This window comes from Desarmillaria tabescens (assembly GCF_030435595.1).
Source record: "Desarmillaria tabescens strain CCBAS 213 chromosome Unknown EV420scaffold_4, whole genome shotgun sequence".
In the NCBI taxonomy this organism is placed as follows: Eukaryota; Fungi; Basidiomycota; class Agaricomycetes; order Agaricales; family Physalacriaceae; genus Desarmillaria; species Desarmillaria tabescens.
In genome coordinates this window covers 1,830,760-1,847,908 of record NW_026848303.1, presented here as the reverse complement: position 1 = coordinate 1,847,908, position 17,149 = coordinate 1,830,760, and the positions used below count along the sequence as shown (strand labels likewise).

The 17,149-nt window shown below is 47.3% G+C and overlaps 7 protein-coding genes across 7 annotated transcripts; 5 read left to right on the top strand and 2 right to left on the bottom strand.

Moving 5' to 3' along the window:
- Positions 1–749: 749 nt before the first annotated feature.
- On the bottom strand, positions 750–2,447 carry EV420DRAFT_1511688 (uncharacterized protein). Its single transcript, XM_060471597.1, has 3 exons — positions 1,702–2,447; positions 1,508–1,645; positions 750–1,457 (listed from the first exon to the last, which is right to left on the bottom strand). Exons 1-3 carry the CDS (start codon positions 2,017–2,019, stop codon positions 1,227–1,229), a joined length of 687 nt encoding a protein of 228 aa, XP_060337278.1. The 5' UTR covers positions 2,020–2,447; the 3' UTR covers positions 750–1,226.
- A 2,221-nt stretch (positions 2,448–4,668) lies between these two features.
- EV420DRAFT_1511675 (uncharacterized protein) lies at positions 4,669–5,166 on the top strand. Its single transcript, XM_060471596.1, has one exon. The coding sequence runs from the start codon at positions 4,868–4,870 to the stop codon at positions 5,081–5,083; it is 216 nt and encodes a 71-aa protein (XP_060337277.1). The 5' UTR covers positions 4,669–4,867; the 3' UTR covers positions 5,084–5,166.
- Positions 5,167–5,497: 331 nt separating this feature from the next.
- Positions 5,498–7,547, top strand: EV420DRAFT_1511670 (dual specificity phosphatase). Its single transcript, XM_060471595.1, has 7 exons — positions 5,498–5,960; positions 6,007–6,263; positions 6,322–6,375; positions 6,427–6,598; positions 6,662–6,897; positions 6,957–7,214; positions 7,273–7,547. The coding sequence occupies exons 1-7, from the start codon at positions 5,800–5,802 to the stop codon at positions 7,362–7,364; spliced, it is 1,230 nt and encodes a 409-aa protein (XP_060337276.1). The 5' UTR covers positions 5,498–5,799; the 3' UTR covers positions 7,365–7,547.
- Positions 7,548–8,557: 1,010 nt separating this feature from the next.
- On the top strand, positions 8,558–10,056 carry EV420DRAFT_830961 (DNA recombination and repair protein Rad51). The gene is made up of 12 exons (XM_060483639.1): positions 8,558–8,729; positions 8,777–8,871; positions 8,925–8,946; positions 8,994–9,077; positions 9,130–9,155; positions 9,201–9,260; positions 9,312–9,386; positions 9,440–9,448; positions 9,506–9,544; positions 9,592–9,622; positions 9,683–9,787; positions 9,845–10,056. Exons 1-12 carry the CDS (start codon positions 8,708–8,710, stop codon positions 9,943–9,945), a joined length of 669 nt encoding a protein of 222 aa, XP_060337275.1. The 5' UTR covers positions 8,558–8,707; the 3' UTR covers positions 9,946–10,056.
- A 643-nt stretch (positions 10,057–10,699) lies between these two features.
- On the bottom strand, positions 10,700–12,293 carry EV420DRAFT_1511665 (uncharacterized protein). The gene is made up of 2 exons (XM_060471594.1): positions 12,103–12,293; positions 10,700–12,034 (listed from the first exon to the last, which is right to left on the bottom strand). The coding sequence occupies exon 2, from the start codon at positions 11,965–11,967 to the stop codon at positions 10,900–10,902; it is 1,068 nt and encodes a 355-aa protein (XP_060337274.1). The 5' UTR covers positions 11,968–12,034; positions 12,103–12,293; the 3' UTR covers positions 10,700–10,899.
- A 902-nt stretch (positions 12,294–13,195) lies between these two features.
- On the top strand, positions 13,196–16,031 carry EV420DRAFT_1626852 (ribonuclease T2-like protein; the record flags this gene model as incomplete). Its single annotated transcript, XM_060476021.1, has 9 exons — positions 13,196–13,213; positions 14,808–14,927; positions 14,965–15,032; positions 15,106–15,170; positions 15,306–15,361; positions 15,417–15,559; positions 15,609–15,702; positions 15,731–15,760; positions 15,813–16,031. 9 exons carry the CDS (start codon positions 13,196–13,198, stop codon positions 15,945–15,947), a joined length of 729 nt encoding a protein of 242 aa, XP_060337273.1. The 3' UTR covers positions 15,948–16,031.
- A 2-nt stretch (positions 16,032–16,033) lies between these two features.
- On the top strand, positions 16,034–17,030 carry EV420DRAFT_1511637 (P-loop containing nucleoside triphosphate hydrolase protein). The gene is made up of 3 exons (XM_060471593.1): positions 16,034–16,379; positions 16,408–16,777; positions 16,843–17,030. The coding sequence occupies exons 1-3, from the start codon at positions 16,121–16,123 to the stop codon at positions 16,895–16,897; spliced, it is 684 nt and encodes a 227-aa protein (XP_060337272.1). The 5' UTR covers positions 16,034–16,120; the 3' UTR covers positions 16,898–17,030.
- The last annotated feature ends 119 nt before the right edge of the window (positions 17,031–17,149 follow it).

Genomic DNA, 17,149 nt, shown 5'->3' with positions numbered 1-17,149 from the left:
GAGCCCACTGAGCGGATGACGGTGAACTTGATAACACTGAGGACCGGAAGCTGAAGACCCAACGACACGCTGGGAGATAAACGTTATATCTTCAAGTCCAAGACAACCCCGTTTTCAATTTTGGCGTCCCATTCACAAAAGATGACTTTGGGCGTTGTTAACTTCTAGTCGCATGCATCCACCCGCGCAACGAAAGGTCTGTGAGAGAAGAAGATGCTATCCAGAAGCTTCGGAACAACAATCAATATAATAGTGCAAGACCTGCTGCACGAAGAACGAAAAACAGAGACTACGAGAGTAAATCTCGAGAAAACTGGCCATTTCGCTATTTTTTGCAAGGCGACGAAGGCATCATACTGAAGCCTTGATGGTACAACACTGGATGTATGTCCCCATCAGGAGAGCGACCTCGACGATGTAGACAAGGATGATGGCGGTTTGATTTTTGGTGTCCAACGGATGTCGCACAAACAAACTGCCGCTTTCCGATTACCCTTATTCTGTTGCCGGACAACCCCAAAATGCTCAAAGGCTCCCCCGGTCGACCTCTTCCTTGGTCTGCACTCTCCTGTGCACTGGCATTTTCTTGCGAAATTCTATCTCGATTTTTGTACTCTCTACAGACCTTCTTGGACAATAACAACCGCTACTCGACTGTTGACCATACGCTACTCCTATTTTCTGGTTACATTTCTTCCAGGTAAGCTTCCGGATCTGATAATTCTTTTTTGCCACGGTTGGATTTAATTCCTGGGCCGTTGCCGTGCTCCGTCACTCCTAAACCGGATTTTTCGGTGTCACTTGCGAAGCATCCCGTCAACGACGGTCACAGAGTCGTTTCAAGGTACTCATTATCCTCTCAGCACTCTCGCAGCAATTGTGGTCAACCACTGGATTAAACAAGACCGATGTCCGACATGTGTAACCGCATGAATTCGCTCAAGTACGCACTTTGTTATCTCGACAAACTAAACACTGTTACTGTTCAACCACTGGGCCTCTGATGATCAAGTTCACGGCATAGTGCGACATCATAAACCTTATTCTCTCGACTAAACCACTTCAGGAGTCCTAGCTTTGCGCGTGGAACAATTATGTGGATATATGCGTACTATTACATTCAAAACAGGGATATTACGAGAACTTGTACAATAAACACGAAGGTCATGACGAATTCTATGGCCCTCTCAGTTCCGATCGGGTGTAATCCTAACTCTATCAATCGGTTAATCCTCCGAGCCAGTGGTCGACATGGACGATGAATACGAGGAGAACGCAGAACCCATAGCAATCGACGCAGAGGCGCTGGACGAGACTGTGCATAGATGAGGACAAGGAGCAAGGAAGCTGTTACCACCATGAGTGAATTTCGATGATCCCAGAAGCCTTGACGCTCTCTCGCCTAGCTGTCCAACCAAAGACTGGTGGCAGGACATCAACGTCTTCTTAACAACAGCCTGCCATGTCCGTTGTAAGTCTAGTGCCCTTGACATGGATCGTCACTTACCGCCCTGCTATCTTCAGTTTCTGGGATCTCCAATTCGATAGTCACCGCCGACAAAGCCTCCCACGCCCAGAGTAAATCAAATGAATTTCTGTCGGTCCCGCCTTTGAGCTGCGCTACCATAGGGTACACCGTTCCAGCCTGAATGACGCTTTTAGCTGTTTCGTTGCGAAGAGTCCAAGAATATATGGACTCGCCTTCCGTGGGCGATCTGCTGGCGGCTTTTGAAGGACGTCACAAAAACGAATGGTAGCGATGGATGTCATTGAAGTAGTGATGTTTGTGCAGGTTATAGAGAGCGTTGTTTGATAGCAAGCAGATGTGGTGGTGGCGGGAAAGAACGATGGACAATGTTGTATACCGATCTGGCTCTGTTTTATGGCTGGTATCGGTTCGCCTGGTGGGTCATACACCCGATCGCGTATGTTTTTCCTGACTAAAAATAGAGCTGATGTCATTAGCGAATCATCGCGTTTGAAAGTCGGAAAGTTGCCAAGACTTGCGCAACTCAACATCCGTTTCGAAATACTGTAACTTATGTGCTGCGTACTGGGGCGAGGGTGTCTTTCTAGGGTTCGTTTATATTCTACCTTGTCTTTCTATCTCTTTGACACAGATATGTAAGACACAGTTGGTATCAAGGCAACTCCATCGTAACACCCAGAATTTCATTGTAATTTTCGGGCCCCACTATCCCGGACCCGCCTGGACAAAAATGGCAGAAATGAGGTATTGACGAAATGGCGTTGACAGACAACACGAGCTTCGTACGCAGCCCCCTTCGTTGTGTAGTTTTCGAGCTCCGGCGAAATGGGTAAGAGCGCCGGAAAGATGAAGACCACCTCCGAAAAGATGGATACGCTTTCTGATGGCATTACTAAGGGGCACAGCCACTTTGCCGGAGCTCTGGCGGTCCGGACGCTCGTCGCCTCGTAGTCTCATACGTCGTTGTCTTGGCATATCAACGGCAGCAGCGGAAATGAATGCTTTTGAGTATTTGACAGAAGTACGAATGAGCTCATCTGCCACAGAAAATATTGTCTAAGTATTAGTTTCCGATTCCCAAAGGCAAGTCAATGACGGCTACCCGGCCGCCTACTAGTAGCATCGAAGTTTACACTTTGAGTACTTACGAGCTTCTCATCTGGATTTCACTGACACAGAACTGCGGCCTACCACCGAATACTATGATCGGAGTCAGTCATAGCCAGGCTGGCATTCCGAGCAAATTCTGAGTCGTAGAGAATTCCTAATACCGGGACGTTTTATCTACTACTTTTGAGTATCAATACAATCTGATGCTTGTTAATTGACTTAAGCAGTTGCTTTCAAGGAATTTTGTCGTATGTCTACCAGATTACAGTGACTAACGGTCATACAGAACCTCAGTAGATACTAGGGCTGGAGTATGTCAAGACTCGGACCTATCCCATTCACAGACTCTGTGAATGGGATTCCTCTATCGGCGATAGTCAACTTCCAGGATGCGAGATGCATTTTTAACGACAATGTTAGGGCGAAAATATTACAGAGCAAGCCTATGTCAACGAACAGTGAGTACTGAATATAACTTAAATCATACCTTGCTTGACAGATAATATTGCCGTCGTGTAATGATACAAAAGCCTGTAGTTGTGAGCACTAATCTACAGAATGCGAGACTTTGACTGAAGGAATTCGCCTTTTGAATGTTGATGTTGGAAAATAATGCCAGTTAGCACCCGACAAAGATGTTGATATGTTCTAGCCCTTGAAGGAACAAATATTTCAGCTGAATCAGATCCAGTTAGTAGCTATATGCCCGAGGTGCTGCCTGCAAGATCACAGATGCCAGAAATTCATTGCTTCAACGAAAATTTACAGCTTTGCATTGATGGAAAAAAAGCTCCGGATAAAGACAGGAGAATTAAGGCTTGCATTATAGTGAATATGCCTATAAGAAAGTCTGTAGACGTGAAAAGCTGAATTAGATCATTCAATATGTCGGAAGGAGAGAAATACAGATAACGGCGATAACGCCCATCCCAGTAAGCGAGAAGCGGTCATGCAAGGGGCTTGGCAACATGGGCAAGACATTTGGCTACCAACACAGCATCTTTTATTGTGGTCCCCGACCGATCTTCGGTTTTAAATCTTGACAGCGCCCATCGTACTAGACTCGCTAACCAGTCGACGTTCACAAGCATTCACCTCCTTCCTTATACGGATGTGGTTTTTGGTTGGTTGACTTCCATAAGTAGGTTGACATCGGAGGTGAGCTTGTGACGGACTGGGCAAAACCCCGACGTTTCAGAGGGTCACGCTTCTTGTGACTTGGGACTTGGAAAAAATTCTGCTGATTTTTCCTTGCAGCCTGCCTCCGATGGCCTCTAGGTCTCTCTCATCCTCGTTTAAACCCGGGAAGTATATATTCCTTTGATAATTTCTTGCTTTGCTCCGAAATGCAATTTTTGAATGTCTCTTTTGCACTGCTGTTCAGTCCATGCAGGAGGGGATGGATTCCGATGGAAGGATGACGACATCATATATGGGTAGAGTGGTTCCGCGCTTTGGAAAGAAAATAAGACAGAAAATGGGCATGAAGTGATAAGAAGGTAAGGCATAATCAAAATAATCAACCTAGAATTCACTATGAGGGAGGGAGGGAGGACAAGCACGAAAGCTGGCAGAGAGGATGCGAAATTTTTCTAAGTTCGATGTCACAAAAAGCGTGACCCTCTAAAACGTTGGGGATTTGCCCAGCCGCTTCGCCAAAAGTGAACAGCGCAGCCACGTGGCGAAGCTGGCTGGTGCACGAGCCTACCATCGTACGCTCGTAACTGGAGGAATTTGAAGAGCCGCCTAGTGCCGAAATGGCCTATCTTGGAATTTGCCGGTGCCGGTGTCGGCTGTCCCATCAAGGGTCATCTTTCCGGAGATCGAAGTCGTCTTTCCGGAGGTCAATGTCGTCTTTCTGGGGGGCCAAACTATTGCCAAAGAGACTAAATCCGTCTTCTTCAAACGGTATTTATGTTCAAAAACGTTGTTAGCCATTGTCATTAATTTTGTCCAAAGGGGTCCCTCATACCCCACCAAATGGGCCATTCTCGACTGCGTTGAAATTTTGGGGGTCCCTGGATAGATTTACTTTTTCAATCAGTTTTGAATAGAACTCTGTTTAAATTTAGGCTCGTGCACCAGCCAGCTTCGCCACGTGGCTGCGCTGTTCACTTTTGGCGAAGCGGCTGGGCAAATCCCCAACGTTTTAGAGGGTCACGCTTTTTGTGACATCGAACTTAGAAAAATTTCGCATCCTCTCTGCCAGCTTTCGTGCTTGTCCTCCCTCCCTCCCTCATAGTGAATTCTAGGTTGATTATTTTGATTATGCCTTACCTTCTTATCACTTCATGCCCATTTTCTGTCTTATTTTCTTTCCAAAGCGCGGAACCACTCTACCCATATATGATGTCGTCATCCTTCCATCGGAATCCATCCCCTCCTGCATGGACTGAACAGCAGTGCAAAAGAGACATTCAAAAATTGCATTTCGGAGCACTAAAGCAAGAAATTATCAAAGGAATAATACTTCCCGGGTTTTAAACGAGGATGAGAGAGACCTAGAGGCCATCGGAGGCAGGCTGCAAGGAAAAATCAGCAGAATTTTTTCCAAGTCCCAAGTCACAAGAAGCGTGACCCTCTGAAACGTCGGGGTTTTGCCCAGTCCGTTCACAAGCTCACCTCCGATGTCAACCTACTTATGGAAGTCAACCAAATAACCAAACATCCGTATAAGGAAGGAGGTGAAATGCTTGTGAACGTCGACTGGTTAGCGAGTCTAGTTTAAATTTGTTGGGGCATGAAAATTACTCGCTCATCGAGACAGCCTGAGATAGAAACGGATGTTCCATGCTCATCTTTCGTTCTTTAGACCACTATGCACGATGCGTGATCCTTTAGCTTTAGACCTCGACCGTGCAAGATTGTGGGATCCAAGTTACTCATTAATTACAGTGTTGCGCAAAGTGCCGCCGGCCGGCGGCACGATCTATACATGCCATCGGGGATGCATTACGCTAGCAACAGGTTGACCAAACTGCTTTCTTGTTTCTGTCTTTTCCTGATTTTCTGTGTATCTCCGAATTCGAACTTGAGCTTCATCGATGCCATTGTTTACTACCGTGCGAACGACAGCTAACTAGACTACAACATACGGCAATCAACGTAAAAGCTTTGATCATCATGGCCTGATCCTCATCTGTCGGCCTTTGTGCTCTAAACGATCGTCCTTTCCTCATCAAATCGTCTGCCACGATCCCATGGACATTGAAAACACGGAGCCTGAGTTGACCGACTCTTGTGCTGGCATATCTCACGGTGTTGATGCCAACGGATGCAACAAGGCCAAGGATGGTGATCCAAAGAATCCGTACCTGGAATTAATGGAAGAGATTGTAGAAGGGAAAATATACCTTAGAACGTGCGTCGCTATTCACATTGCGATGTCATTTCTCAATCGTCCCTAGTGTCGATGAATCCATGTCTGAAGTCCTGCGCCAAAAACATCGCATCACGCACGTCCTTACCCTTTGCAACGCTCATTTCCTACCTGAACAACGCCGTGATCTCGTCCTTGTCATACGTCGAGACAGGGACGAAGATATCTATTCACACTTCTATGAGGCGGTTGACTATATTCACAGTGTATTATTGAGGCAGGGAAAGGTGCTTATCCACTGTATGCTCGAGATATCAAGAGGCATCATAATTGTGGCGGCATATCGTACGTCTCCTGGTCTACCCACTAGCATTCGGATCTGTTCATGTGTTGGTTCCACAAGTTATTCATACACGTAATATGACGGTAGAAGAAGCGCTGGCGTGTATTCGACAACGTTTGTGCTCACTGCCTAGATATACGTTTCCTTTGCTAACCCGGTTCTTAGGAAGAGAATGGGATGTGTCCCACGGCAGTTTCCTGAAGCAACTGAGAATTTATGAATGTTCTCATAATCCCAGCTCCGACAATCCGAAGTATCTTACGTGGAAATCCAAGCAAGACAACAGCGCAGTTTCCTTAAAGACATATCTCTTTCTGGACAGAATATACTTAAGAGGGTAGGTGATAGCTATTCTTCGTTCACCTTCGTTTTCATGGTGTGGGTTTTCACTTTGTTTAAGGTCCTTTCTCCCTGATGAGGATGAAGCTGAAGCGAAAATCAAGGCGATGAAGGTTACACACCTGCTCACAACCGTTTCGCAACGCAGGATAAGCCTGGATTCAAAGTTCCATGTCATTGACACGCAGCGGATATATCAAGCTGCTCAGTTCATACACGCGGCCCTTGAGGCTAAAGGAACTGTTCTGATATACTATCCGGAGGAATCGGTGAGTTGGACTATCATATGCACTTATCGTGAGTTCGTTGATTCAATGAGTATGCATATTCAGCTCCGTATACTGATACACATGCAGTGATGGCATACGCAAACTCTAAGAATTCAGAAACGGTCTATGCCACCATGGACGCTGGGCTGGTCAGCAATGCATTCGAAGGCGAGTGGAAACCTGTCGAGCACCGCCCACGGATTGTTGTAACCGGAACTGAGTACTCTGACGCTACCGAGTCGAAGACCCTGGGGAGAGAGACGGTGAAAGTCACCAATGATCAAGAATCGACCATTGGTGTGAATAAAGAGCTAAATCACCTCAAGGATGAAAGATATCAGAGCGGTAAGGTTCTGTTCCACTTCTTCTCGTCGACACTTGAAAATGAAGATTTCTTTCTCAGGCTCGAAATCTGAGAAAACCAAGTTCTCAAAAAAAGTCAAAACCTGGTTTGGCCACGGACGTGGTGGCTCAAAGAGTGGGAAAGAGGGGTAAGAATAAGACAGCTGATGGTTGTAGATCTCTTGGTTCTGGATTTAACTATGAAATTAATTCAAGTTTTCAAACGCAGTCTGTTGCGTCATGTAACAAAGTAAACGCCACTATTCTACAACCTGAACCTATATGCAGCGTTCTTCACCGTGCATACGCTGATCTGTGGACCATGCTATCGATGTCAGTTCGCCATCACGTCGTGCTCAATCGGGCAAACAATGGTTGTTATTGCCACCGGTCATTGTTTGGTTATCGTGCCTCCATTGTTCTAGGCAGGGCGGACCTACATGGTACTGCATGTGTCCCTTGGATAACGGGTATAATTGAGCATGCTCAAGTTAACAGCCCTGGCCGCTGGCACGGAACGCTGACGAGTCGATAGACTCTGGCAGAGAAATGCAACCGTATGTTTGCATGCTCTCTATGATACTTAAATAATTCTGTTGCTTCTGGGACTGACATAACATTTTCAGATGGTAGTCAGCAACTCCATTGAATCGGTAACGTTTACGCCACAGAAAGAAGCCATGGCACAACAGCAACAAAGAACGCGTCGTACAAAAGTCACGTTCTTCTTTTCTCTTAATTCCTTCCTTCCTTGTACATCTCGTCCATCATCTCCGACATCGCTTCGCGCATTTACTTCAACCAAGTACCGTTATGCCTCCTCGTCGCGCTCCATCTCAGACATCGGCACCTCCTTCACGACCCGGGAGCCCTGGTGGTGCCGATGAAGACGACGTACAGAACCTTTCGTGCCATTCCCGGCCCACCTTACTCATTTACTAAGCAGAACCCGTACTTCGATAGCGTAGACGAATTGCAACAGCAGGTACGTGCATATATGCGTCTAGATTTGCCTTGCTTACATTTGGCAGGGCATCAACGTGCAGGATATTCTTAAACTGAAGTCGGCGGCGATCAACACCGTGTCTGGTGTCAATATGACAACGAGGCGCCAGCTGCTTAAGATAAAGGTATGCCTTTGCATAGTAGATGGTCCAGGGTATACTTAGTTTCGATCAGGGAATGTCAGAAGCGAAAGTCGAGAAGATTAAAGTCGGTGTGCATACATGTCTTTGATCGCTTGGTATTAATGGCTTCCCGACATCATTAGGAGGCAGCCCATAAAATCTTGGTAAGTATGCCAGGCTCCCAGTAAAAGTTTCCTAAAAACGTTCTTAGGGTTCATCCTTCGCTACTGGGATCGAAGTCCAGGACAAACGACGGAGAGTCCTCGTTATCAGTACTGGGAGTAAATCAGTGGATGGTATCTTGGGTGGTAAGGTTCTACATTACTTCCTCAGCTCGCTCGTGAAGTCTCATTGGGAGTAGGAGGTATCATGTCGCAATCTGTTTCCGAAGGTAAGCTTCGTAAGCTTTTCGATTTTTGCGTCTGAGGTTGCTTGTAGTATACGGGGAATATCGAACCGGCAAAACTCAGTTGGCACATACGATGAGTGTTGTAGCTCAGCTGCCTCCCGAACTAGGTGGCGCGTCCGGAAAGGTGCGCTTTACTGATCTTTCAACCTTCCATGATTTGTTGAGATAGTATATTAGGTGGCGTATATTGACACTGAAGGTAATAAAAACTACTACAACTTTGACGTACGCATTGAGCTCTATTAGGGACTTTTCGACCTGACCGCATCAGGTCTATCGCCGATCGTTTCGGTGTGGATGGCAACATGGCCCTTGAAAACATCCTTTATGGTAGGCCATGTAGCTGGAACTCATTTCTCCTCTCCTCATGTTCTGGTCGTAGCTCGCGCATTCAACAGCGAACACCAGGTCAGGATGTTCGCTCCTTGATTCGTATCTTCTGAACTTGCTCAGATGGAACTCATCAACGAATGTTCATTACGTTTTTCCGAAGACAAAGATTTCCGGCTTTTGGTTTGAAGCTAGCCTTCGTCTTGGCCTGGCGTGTTGTTGATGCACTTTCAGATAGTCGACAGTATTATGGCCCTCTTCCGCGTCGACTACAGTGGAAGAGGAGAGCTGAGTGAAAGACAGCAGAAGGTTTGTTCTCATCGATATGAGCTATTAGTTCAGGACTCAGGTCACCCTTCTAGCTGGCCCAGGTTAGTGATGAGCACCAACTCAGACCCGGATCAACCTGATAATGTTCTATATTTTAGATGTTGTCAAGGTTAACCAAGCTCTCAGAGGAATACAACGTGTGTAGCATTCTCCGTGTCCGTTCTTTTTTAAAATTTCTGCACAGATTGCGATTCTCCTCACGAATCAAGTACAATGTATGTGTTATCTAATCTCTATAGTCTTCCAGACAGACGTACATTCGAATTCATAACCAGCTGATCCTGGTGCGACAATGACATTCGTTGCTGGTGGGGCACTAAAGCCAATCGGTGGACACATATTATCACACGCTTCTGCGACGCGGATGTTCCTTCGCAAAGGTGTTCATTTTCTTGTCTGCGACTTATAATCCCTTACTAACCAGAACAACTTCAAAGGACGCGCCGAAGAGCGCGTAGCTAAACTTGTCGATAGCCCTGACCGTCCTGAGAGCGAAGCCTCATACAAGCTAGATGAAGGTGGCTGGTCTGATGTCTAATGGTCTCTTGCTCTTTTCATCTCTGGTCGGGCATTTTGTTCCGGCGATTTCCTCTCCGTCTTCACATCTGGGTGCCTTGCTTCAATCGTATGCATGCGTACACATATCTGCTGTGTTCTCAAATAAAACAGAATGCGATGTATTTACTTGAGGAGAACCACGGTGGCTGAGGACTCCTCTACCCGGCGTTCAAAAGCATGGACCCTAAATTAGATAAACTTACCAGACACCGCCGTTTCCCCACTCTTCATGTAAACTTGCCAACTCACATTCAAGACAATCGATCTCCTTCAACAAGCAGACGCCGTGAAAGTCCTCATTTTATCTCGTGAGGTTGGACAAGCTGAGAATATATTGCAATCTCTCCACAGCCTACGGTCGCTCCATCAATTTGATCGCTCGCACGAGATCCGTCGTTTCTTTTGTTTTTCCGTCATCGGCATTACATGACGTCTTTCTAAATCAACAATGCGCTTCCCGTGGAACTTGCAAAAATACTGCCTCTGCGATTATCAGCATCGCTTCCGACATGCTATCGCTCGATGGCGAAATCAGGAAATGAGGTCCTCTTCCATATTTTGTGGTCCGTTAGAGAAGATCTTTGAAAACCTAGATGTTGCGGATTGTGGAAATCTGATTGAAGACATACAGAGTCATTTATAGAATATGGTATGTATGGTTATTCGAACTGGCTGAGACTCGGTGAGGAGCATGATGATGCACTGTCCCGGTGAAGTTACACGTGCTAGGGGAAGGAGTCTGGCTACTATTGCCTTTCGAATCAAACTCAATCCGTGCCCATACCTTCATGAATTTTCCATCTGTGCGCAAAACTTGTTGTTCTTGTAGCTAGTGGTAAAAATAGTAATAGTACAAGTAAAATAGCAGTCGTCCGTCAACAGGAAGTCCATCTTGATGATATCAATAATTACTTATATACAAAATCGAACAGTCTCAATTCTCCCACCCCCTCCAATGCCTGTCATCGTCGTTATAAAGTAGCTGTGGCGACTGAGAATAATGTTTTGGAGCATCGAAAGCAAGGTTGATCCCGTCCTGCATCAGGATACCTCGATACGTTGTGGGATCAGGCGGCCCATAGTGACATTCGCGCGAGGTATGGAATGCCCATATACGACGACATTTGAAGCATCCCTTCTTCTCCTTCATCCAGTCCCGCTGTTCATCTGTGAGACAGGGGAGCCTAACATGATGGGAATAAGCACGGTCAGGGAGCGATGTTCCCGGAGAATGAGTGACAGAGGGATCGGAGAGTGGAATTGGGGTTAACGGAACTGTAGTTACAGACGTGGAGGTGGAAGGCGGTGGACTCATGGTGGCTCGTTTGGGAGGAACTTCGTCGTCGCTGCTCGAATATTTTCGCTTGAGGCGAGGATCCGTTGGCTTGAATATTACTGGCGATGATTGCATAACATCCAAATCGCTACCTCTTTCTGCGTCTTGAGATACCTCGATGTCCTTGATAATAAGTATCCACTGCATGAGATCGTCTTCTTTTACTGCCTCGGAGCGACGTTGATGTGCAGCAGAGAGGGAATTGTTGATATGAGACTTGAAATGAGCAAGGAGCTCGTCATTTGTGAGATGAAAGTACGTGTGTCGAAGAAGAGTATTATTCAGACGAAGGCGAGACATCCACGCCGTGACGGATTCGTCTTCCCCTTGGTAGGATGAACGTATTTCGTCCCGGAGCTTCCTATCCCAACCTCGCGGAAGAAACGCCATTCGCATCGCCAAAAGGAAATTTGTCAAATCCAATGAGCAGAGATGGTGCATGTCCGCCATGAACCAGTCCTTGATGAGAGGGTCTCTGAACCCTTCGGAAAGAGCGTGGACGCATTTGTGAGGTTGTATTCCGTCCGTACTCTCGACGTAACTTCGCGCCATGTACTCGTAATGAGTAAAGTCATTCGGGGTGAATGGCTCGGTACAGGGATTGATGATAGGAACGAGGGAACCGGACGCCTGTTCAAAGCGAGCAAGGCTCGTGTTTGACATCATGAAATTAAGAAAAGCGCAGAAGTTGAGCCTTGTTCTGAACGAATATTACCCGTTCCACCGTACGAGCCTGCGAATCGGCGCGTTAGTCAAATATGCAAATCAGGGGCAGCTACTAGGATAGGCGAGGAGACTTACAGAAATCTTCAAGTTTCAAGACTTGAGTTCGTATGTCGACACAAAAATAGCCAGAAGATAATGAAGTTGAAACTTGGAAAGGAACGAGTCCTAGCAGCTTTCGGTGATGAGATAGTGAAGATAGGTTACAGACAGGTTGAGTCGAAGCACGGTCCGATTCCCGATATTCCAGCCCGAAAGGGAAATCAGCCCCTGTGCCTACTTGTACCTTTTACCACCATCATCACCAGCCTTATCTTCAGCTCAGGTGCTAGATTTCAGAATTATCCCGCATTTCGGGTTGAGATTGATCAATCATATCCTGTTAACTTGTGTTGCAGTCTATCCAATGGTCTATATGCTTTGGGGACCGGAGTCTCGAGTCTGAGCACCATGGAGCTGGCGTTTGCACCCTGGAAATAGTTTTTTTCTGGTGCCTATTTAACTGAGTTCGGCCTTATACTCTCGTCACATTCCCTTGTGCGGAGTTCTTGCTCACGGATATGACTTGATTCGTAAAGAGCTGGATGGACAACGCCAATGGAATGGTACGGTAGTATTTTCCGGACGAGTTATCTTCTGCCTTCTTATTCTGTGACTCTCGCAATACATCACGGGGACCAGAAATTCACGGTGTCTCGGAAATTCCTCGTAGCCTAGCGACACGGCTTTTCGAATCATGGTGCTCCATCTTTGGCCCGGCGCTAATGAGGAACGACCTCGTGCGCGAGGCTATTGCCTTCGCTGGTCGATTGGTACTAGTAATTCAGGTAGGAGGTTTCTCTTTATCATGGGCGAACGTGTGCCAAGTTTTAGCTCTGGGCTTGTGTAGATTGTATCCCGCGACTTAATTTGACTCAACAGGGGTGAACGGTGCAGGGAATGGGGAACCCCTGCAGTTTTCGTCCTTGTAGTTCATAGCGAGCGGGGATACATCTGCCTCATAAAAGCAGATATTAACAGCAGGTAGGGCCACAGGAATTATCCGGATGAAGGTGATTTCAGCTTTGACATTAAACGTTCGCGTATGGTTAATTCACGTTCGCTTGGCAGACATGTGGAACTCCCCACAAAGCAGCTGAAGTTAACTGCCGGTCTCTCGCTTCGAATAATTATGCTGCAAGGATGCTCTGTTCATGTGATACCGTCCCGTAGATCTCTATCGAAGGAAGCCTCTAAAGACGGCACATGAAGATAAGGACACAGTATCTCTTTGGCCTTGGCTCGATGCCCTGCACGCGAACAGAGTCATGCATGTGGTGTTGTACATGGTGCTGCTGGATTGTGGGTTTAAATGCTCAGATTGAATGCCTTCCACCCACATCTGGTTCCAAAAAAGGTTTCGTTCAAGACACTAGCTCTTTTCAGCTTCTTCAGCCTGGTAGCAACTGTGCCAGTGAGACGATCCAACGATTTTCAGCAGCGCGCTCTGCCTACGCCAGTTCAGCGCGTCGACTGCCAGGACGTACTTGAAATCCCGTGTGTTCCCTTCCTCTTGGTTTTTAGGCAACACTAATGCTATGTCAGTGACCATCGAGGCCAAGAGCAATTCACCTGCATACGATAGGGATTTGTTCAAACACTGGATCATCAGTTGGGTGATTATTCTCCGTGGAAACACTCTCACTTATATGCCTTATTAGTCTCTGGCAAATGCGATACTAGGGAGAGTAAGTGTTTCTTCCTCAACATTTCTCTTGCTGAGTAGACGCCCTACAGCGGTATTGGCACAAGATGCGGCATCGTATGCAGACAAGTAGCTTGGAAAAGACATGATACTAACGGGGGATCAGTATCGTACAGAATTCCGACTGTTCCGCAAAGTCTGGTAGCTGGGTCTCCCCCTACGACGGTGTGGCGACTACCCTGGCTAGCGATCTCGACATTGTGAGTGTCAAGTATGCTGTGTTTTATTTCGGAAATTCTGAACAGTCTTTTATCTAGGACCACGTTGTTCCACTGAAAGAAGTGCGTAAAAGTCTCTCGCATCGACTCTTCTAAAATCCGCTAAATTGTGTGGATAGGCGTGGGTCTCCGGGGCGAGGTATTGGACAGACGACGAACGGGAGGACTTTGCCAATGACCTAACTCGTCCACAGCTCGTCGCTGTTACTGATAATCTTAACCAGGCTAAGGGAGATAAGGGTAAGGGTCTCGTCTTGTTTTTCTTACTTTTCGCTGACACCATTATTTAGACCCGGCTGAATGGATGGTCCCCCTCAACAGCTATGTCTGCACATACGTCCGGGCCTGGGTAACTGTTAAACATTATTATGAACTGAGTGTTGACCAGGACGAGTACGATGCTCTCACTGATTACCTCGCTGATTGTTAGAGGATTTATTGCCTTAGATACTAGATTGTTGTTTGCCACATGTATACTAATTATTCATTTACCAATGAAATGAAAGTCAATAATATTTTCGACTACTGCCATCACCTCTGTGCCTGCTGATCTGCTCCTTTGTTCGTGCAGGGCTGGCTTAATAGCCCGGCACTCGGCCGCATGACACGGTTGTCCATTTGCAGATGGCCCCAGCGGCGCTCAATCAGCGTCCTCATGGTGCAGGTTCCGATAAGCACGTTCGTCTGTAACTTCTACGGGTCGCAACGAATAAATAGCCTGATTTTTGTTGGATTACTCCGTTCGTAGATACTTACCATGTTGGTGAACGGCTACCTCTCGTTCATCACGTCCCTGGCTTTGGCGGTGAACGCCTATCAAGGTGCCCGCGACCTACCCCAACATCTCAAGCTGTGTCTTGCAGACACCTACCTACTCTTGTGAAAACACGACCGCCATCGCTAATGCGTGTTGCTCTCCCACTCCGGGGGGATTGGTCCTTGTCACGCAGTTCTGGAGCTAGGTATACGGGGCTGGAGAAACAAGGGCAGTTGCTGCCTAAGGGAAGCTGGACGATCCATGGGTTATGGCCGGATAATTGTGATGGGTAGGGTGGATTGCGTTCTTCACTTATCGGGTAATGCCAAATGACATCGGCCATCCTAGATCGTACGAGCAAGTACTTGCGATCTCTCACGCCAATATGACCCGCATCCCTCACCAGCGACACTACCTGACGGCACCTGTCGTACCGGCGTACACAGGGCCTGGTGTGAATACCTTCGTGGAGTCATATGGCAGGGACTGATCTATTGGATTTTAGTGAGTGGTGGATCCCTACACGAACGTCAGCTTGGCAACGAACGAATTGATCTGACAGTGAACGCATATTGGATCAATCAGGGCGCGCCAAATGCCGACCTTTGGGCTCATGAGGTTTGACTGCCTGTCTCCATTATATAGAGGATTCTCCCGCAACTTTTTTATTCAGTTCTCCAAGCACGCGACGTGCACATCGACGTTCGACGTTTCCTGCTATGGTGCTTCTTATCGGCACTACGAGGAAGTCGTCAACTTTTTTGACGCTGTGATCAGAGCGTTTCATCAGTATCCGACTTTTGATATCCTGGCTTCGTAAGGAGGAACTACGCCTTCCATTCGGGCTACGCTGATGCCACGACAGAGCCGGAATTGTACCTTCCAACAAGACAGCATACACGCTTGACCAGATCCAGACTAGCCATCGCGACACAGACGGCTGCGATTCCCTACTTGGGGTGTTCGAATGGTACCATTTTGTCAGAGGTGTGGTATTACAGCCACGTCTACGGAACGGTACGTTTGAGTGATGAGATTGTTGCATGCTCTCCGTTGACATCCGTTGAAGGAGCAATATGGCACATACAAAACGCTAGATTCTACGTTGAATTCGTCTTGCTCGAAGACGGAACCAATATGGTACTATGAGCGTACTCCATCGTCAGAGCATGAAGTACGCAGGGCTGGTCGTGGTGGGTGGTAAAGTTGAGCGGGACAAATCGGGCCGATATACGTTAGCATGTCGTCACTATAATAGGTTGCTTACCGATTCCCTGAGTCAGCGTCTGAAATTCTGTTTTCTGCTTTCATGCTGTTTCATCTTCAAGTCAGCGACGCCAGATCGCCTTCAAGTCTTCACATTAAATCACTCATTACATGGCGTCCCAAGACACTCCCGTATCCAGGCGGCTCCGGTCTGTCAAGCACATCATCATCGTTCTGTCTGGCAAAGGGGGCGTAGGCAAATCCTCAGTTTCCGCTCAGTTGGCGCTTAGTCTGTATGCCAGTTCGCCTACGGCCCGTGTCGGCATTCTGGATGTCGATCTGACTGGGCCGTCAATACCAAGGATGCTGGGTTTGGATGGACATGGTGTCCACCAAAGTACTGATGGATGGGTTCCTGTTTACGCCGATGGTAGCGAAGCCAGACTAGCCTGTATGAGCTGTCGGCTTCCTGCTCAAGAACAAAGGAGATTCTGTTGTTTGGAGAGGGCCGAAGAAGAATGGGATGATTCGCCAATTTCTGAGCGATGTTCGGTGGGGAGAGCTGGATTACCTCGTCATCGATACACCTCCCGGTATGTCAAGAGCTATCCATTCTTACCCTTCGCTGAACCTGTGCTTAGGAACTTCGGACGAGCATTTGTCTCTCCTTGAACACATGGCGCCAGTTCACTCTCAGCTGTCGTCCGTCATCGTAACTACCCCACAGGCGGTCGCACTCATGGATGTCATGAAGTGTCTTTCATTCACCAGAGCTGTGAACCTTCCTGTGTGGGGTCTCATTGAAAACATGAGTGGCTATGTCTGTCCGTGCTGTGGAGAGATCAGTAACGTTTTCTCCACGGGTGGAGGAGAGGATATGGCGAGAAGAGAAGGCCTACCTTTTCTCGGAAGCCTGCCAGTCGACACAGAGTTGGTGACTTTGCTTGATGCGAGTGAACCGGCACAGATGGACGATGCGCCAGGTTTTCGTGTCTTGGAGCGGTATAAATCCACGCCCTCGGCTCAGATTTTTGAGTCTATTGTTCAAAAAATACTGCACAGTTGCGGCTAGACCATGATGGTGAGAGAAATTCCGCATGTCGCCGAAATTAGAATGACATTTTCTTTTGACAGTTTCTTATTGCAGCCTTTTAGTCGCTCAGAAGATACAAGCGATGGAGTACTAGCGGCATGAGGCTT

What these genes read in the sequence shown, in the direction of transcription:
- EV420DRAFT_1511688 (XM_060471597.1), bottom strand. Translation starts at nt 2,019, where the DNA reads ATGTTGAGTTGCGCAAGTCTTGGCAACTTTCCGACTTTCAAACGCGAT. An exon ending in CAGCAGATCGCCCACGGAAG is followed by an intron (nt 1,646 to 1,701) that starts GCGAGTCCATAT and finishes AGCGTCATTCAG; the next exon opens with GCTGGAACGGTGTACCCTAT. An exon ending in AAACTGAAGATAGCAGGGCG is followed by an intron (nt 1,458 to 1,507) that starts GTAAGTGACGAT and finishes CGGACATGGCAG; the next exon opens with GCTGTTGTTAAGAAGACGTT.
- EV420DRAFT_1511675 (XM_060471596.1), top strand. Translation starts at nt 4,868, where the DNA reads ATGCCTTACCTTCTTATCACTTCATGCCCATTTTCTGTCTTATTTTCT.
- EV420DRAFT_1511670 (XM_060471595.1), top strand. Translation starts at nt 5,800, where the DNA reads ATGGACATTGAAAACACGGAGCCTGAGTTGACCGACTCTTGTGCTGGC. An exon ending in GGGAAAATATACCTTAGAAC is followed by an intron (nt 5,961 to 6,006) that starts GTGCGTCGCTAT and finishes AATCGTCCCTAG; the next exon opens with TGTCGATGAATCCATGTCTG. An exon ending in GACTATCATATGCACTTATC is followed by an intron (nt 6,898 to 6,956) that starts GTGAGTTCGTTG and finishes ATACACATGCAG; the next exon opens with TGATGGCATACGCAAACTCT.
- EV420DRAFT_830961 (XM_060483639.1), top strand. Translation starts at nt 8,708, where the DNA reads ATGTCGCAATCTGTTTCCGAAG. An exon ending in TAGGTGGCGCGTCCGGAAAG is followed by an intron (nt 8,872 to 8,924) that starts GTGCGCTTTACT and finishes ATAGTATATTAG; the next exon opens with GTGGCGTATATTGACACTGA. An exon ending in AGCTCTCAGAGGAATACAAC is followed by an intron (nt 9,545 to 9,591) that starts GTGTGTAGCATT and finishes ATTTCTGCACAG; the next exon opens with ATTGCGATTCTCCTCACGAA.
- EV420DRAFT_1511665 (XM_060471594.1), bottom strand. Translation starts at nt 11,967, where the DNA reads ATGATGTCAAACACGAGCCTTGCTCGCTTTGAACAGGCGTCCGGTTCC.
- EV420DRAFT_1511637 (XM_060471593.1), top strand. Translation starts at nt 16,121, where the DNA reads ATGGCGTCCCAAGACACTCCCGTATCCAGGCGGCTCCGGTCTGTCAAG. An exon ending in GGTTCCTGTTTACGCCGATG is followed by an intron (nt 16,380 to 16,407) that starts GTAGCGAAGCCA and finishes AGCCTGTATGAG; the next exon opens with CTGTCGGCTTCCTGCTCAAG. An exon ending in ATGAGTGGCTATGTCTGTCC is followed by an intron (nt 16,778 to 16,842) that starts GTGCTGTGGAGA and finishes CGAGAAGAGAAG; the next exon opens with GCCTACCTTTTCTCGGAAGC.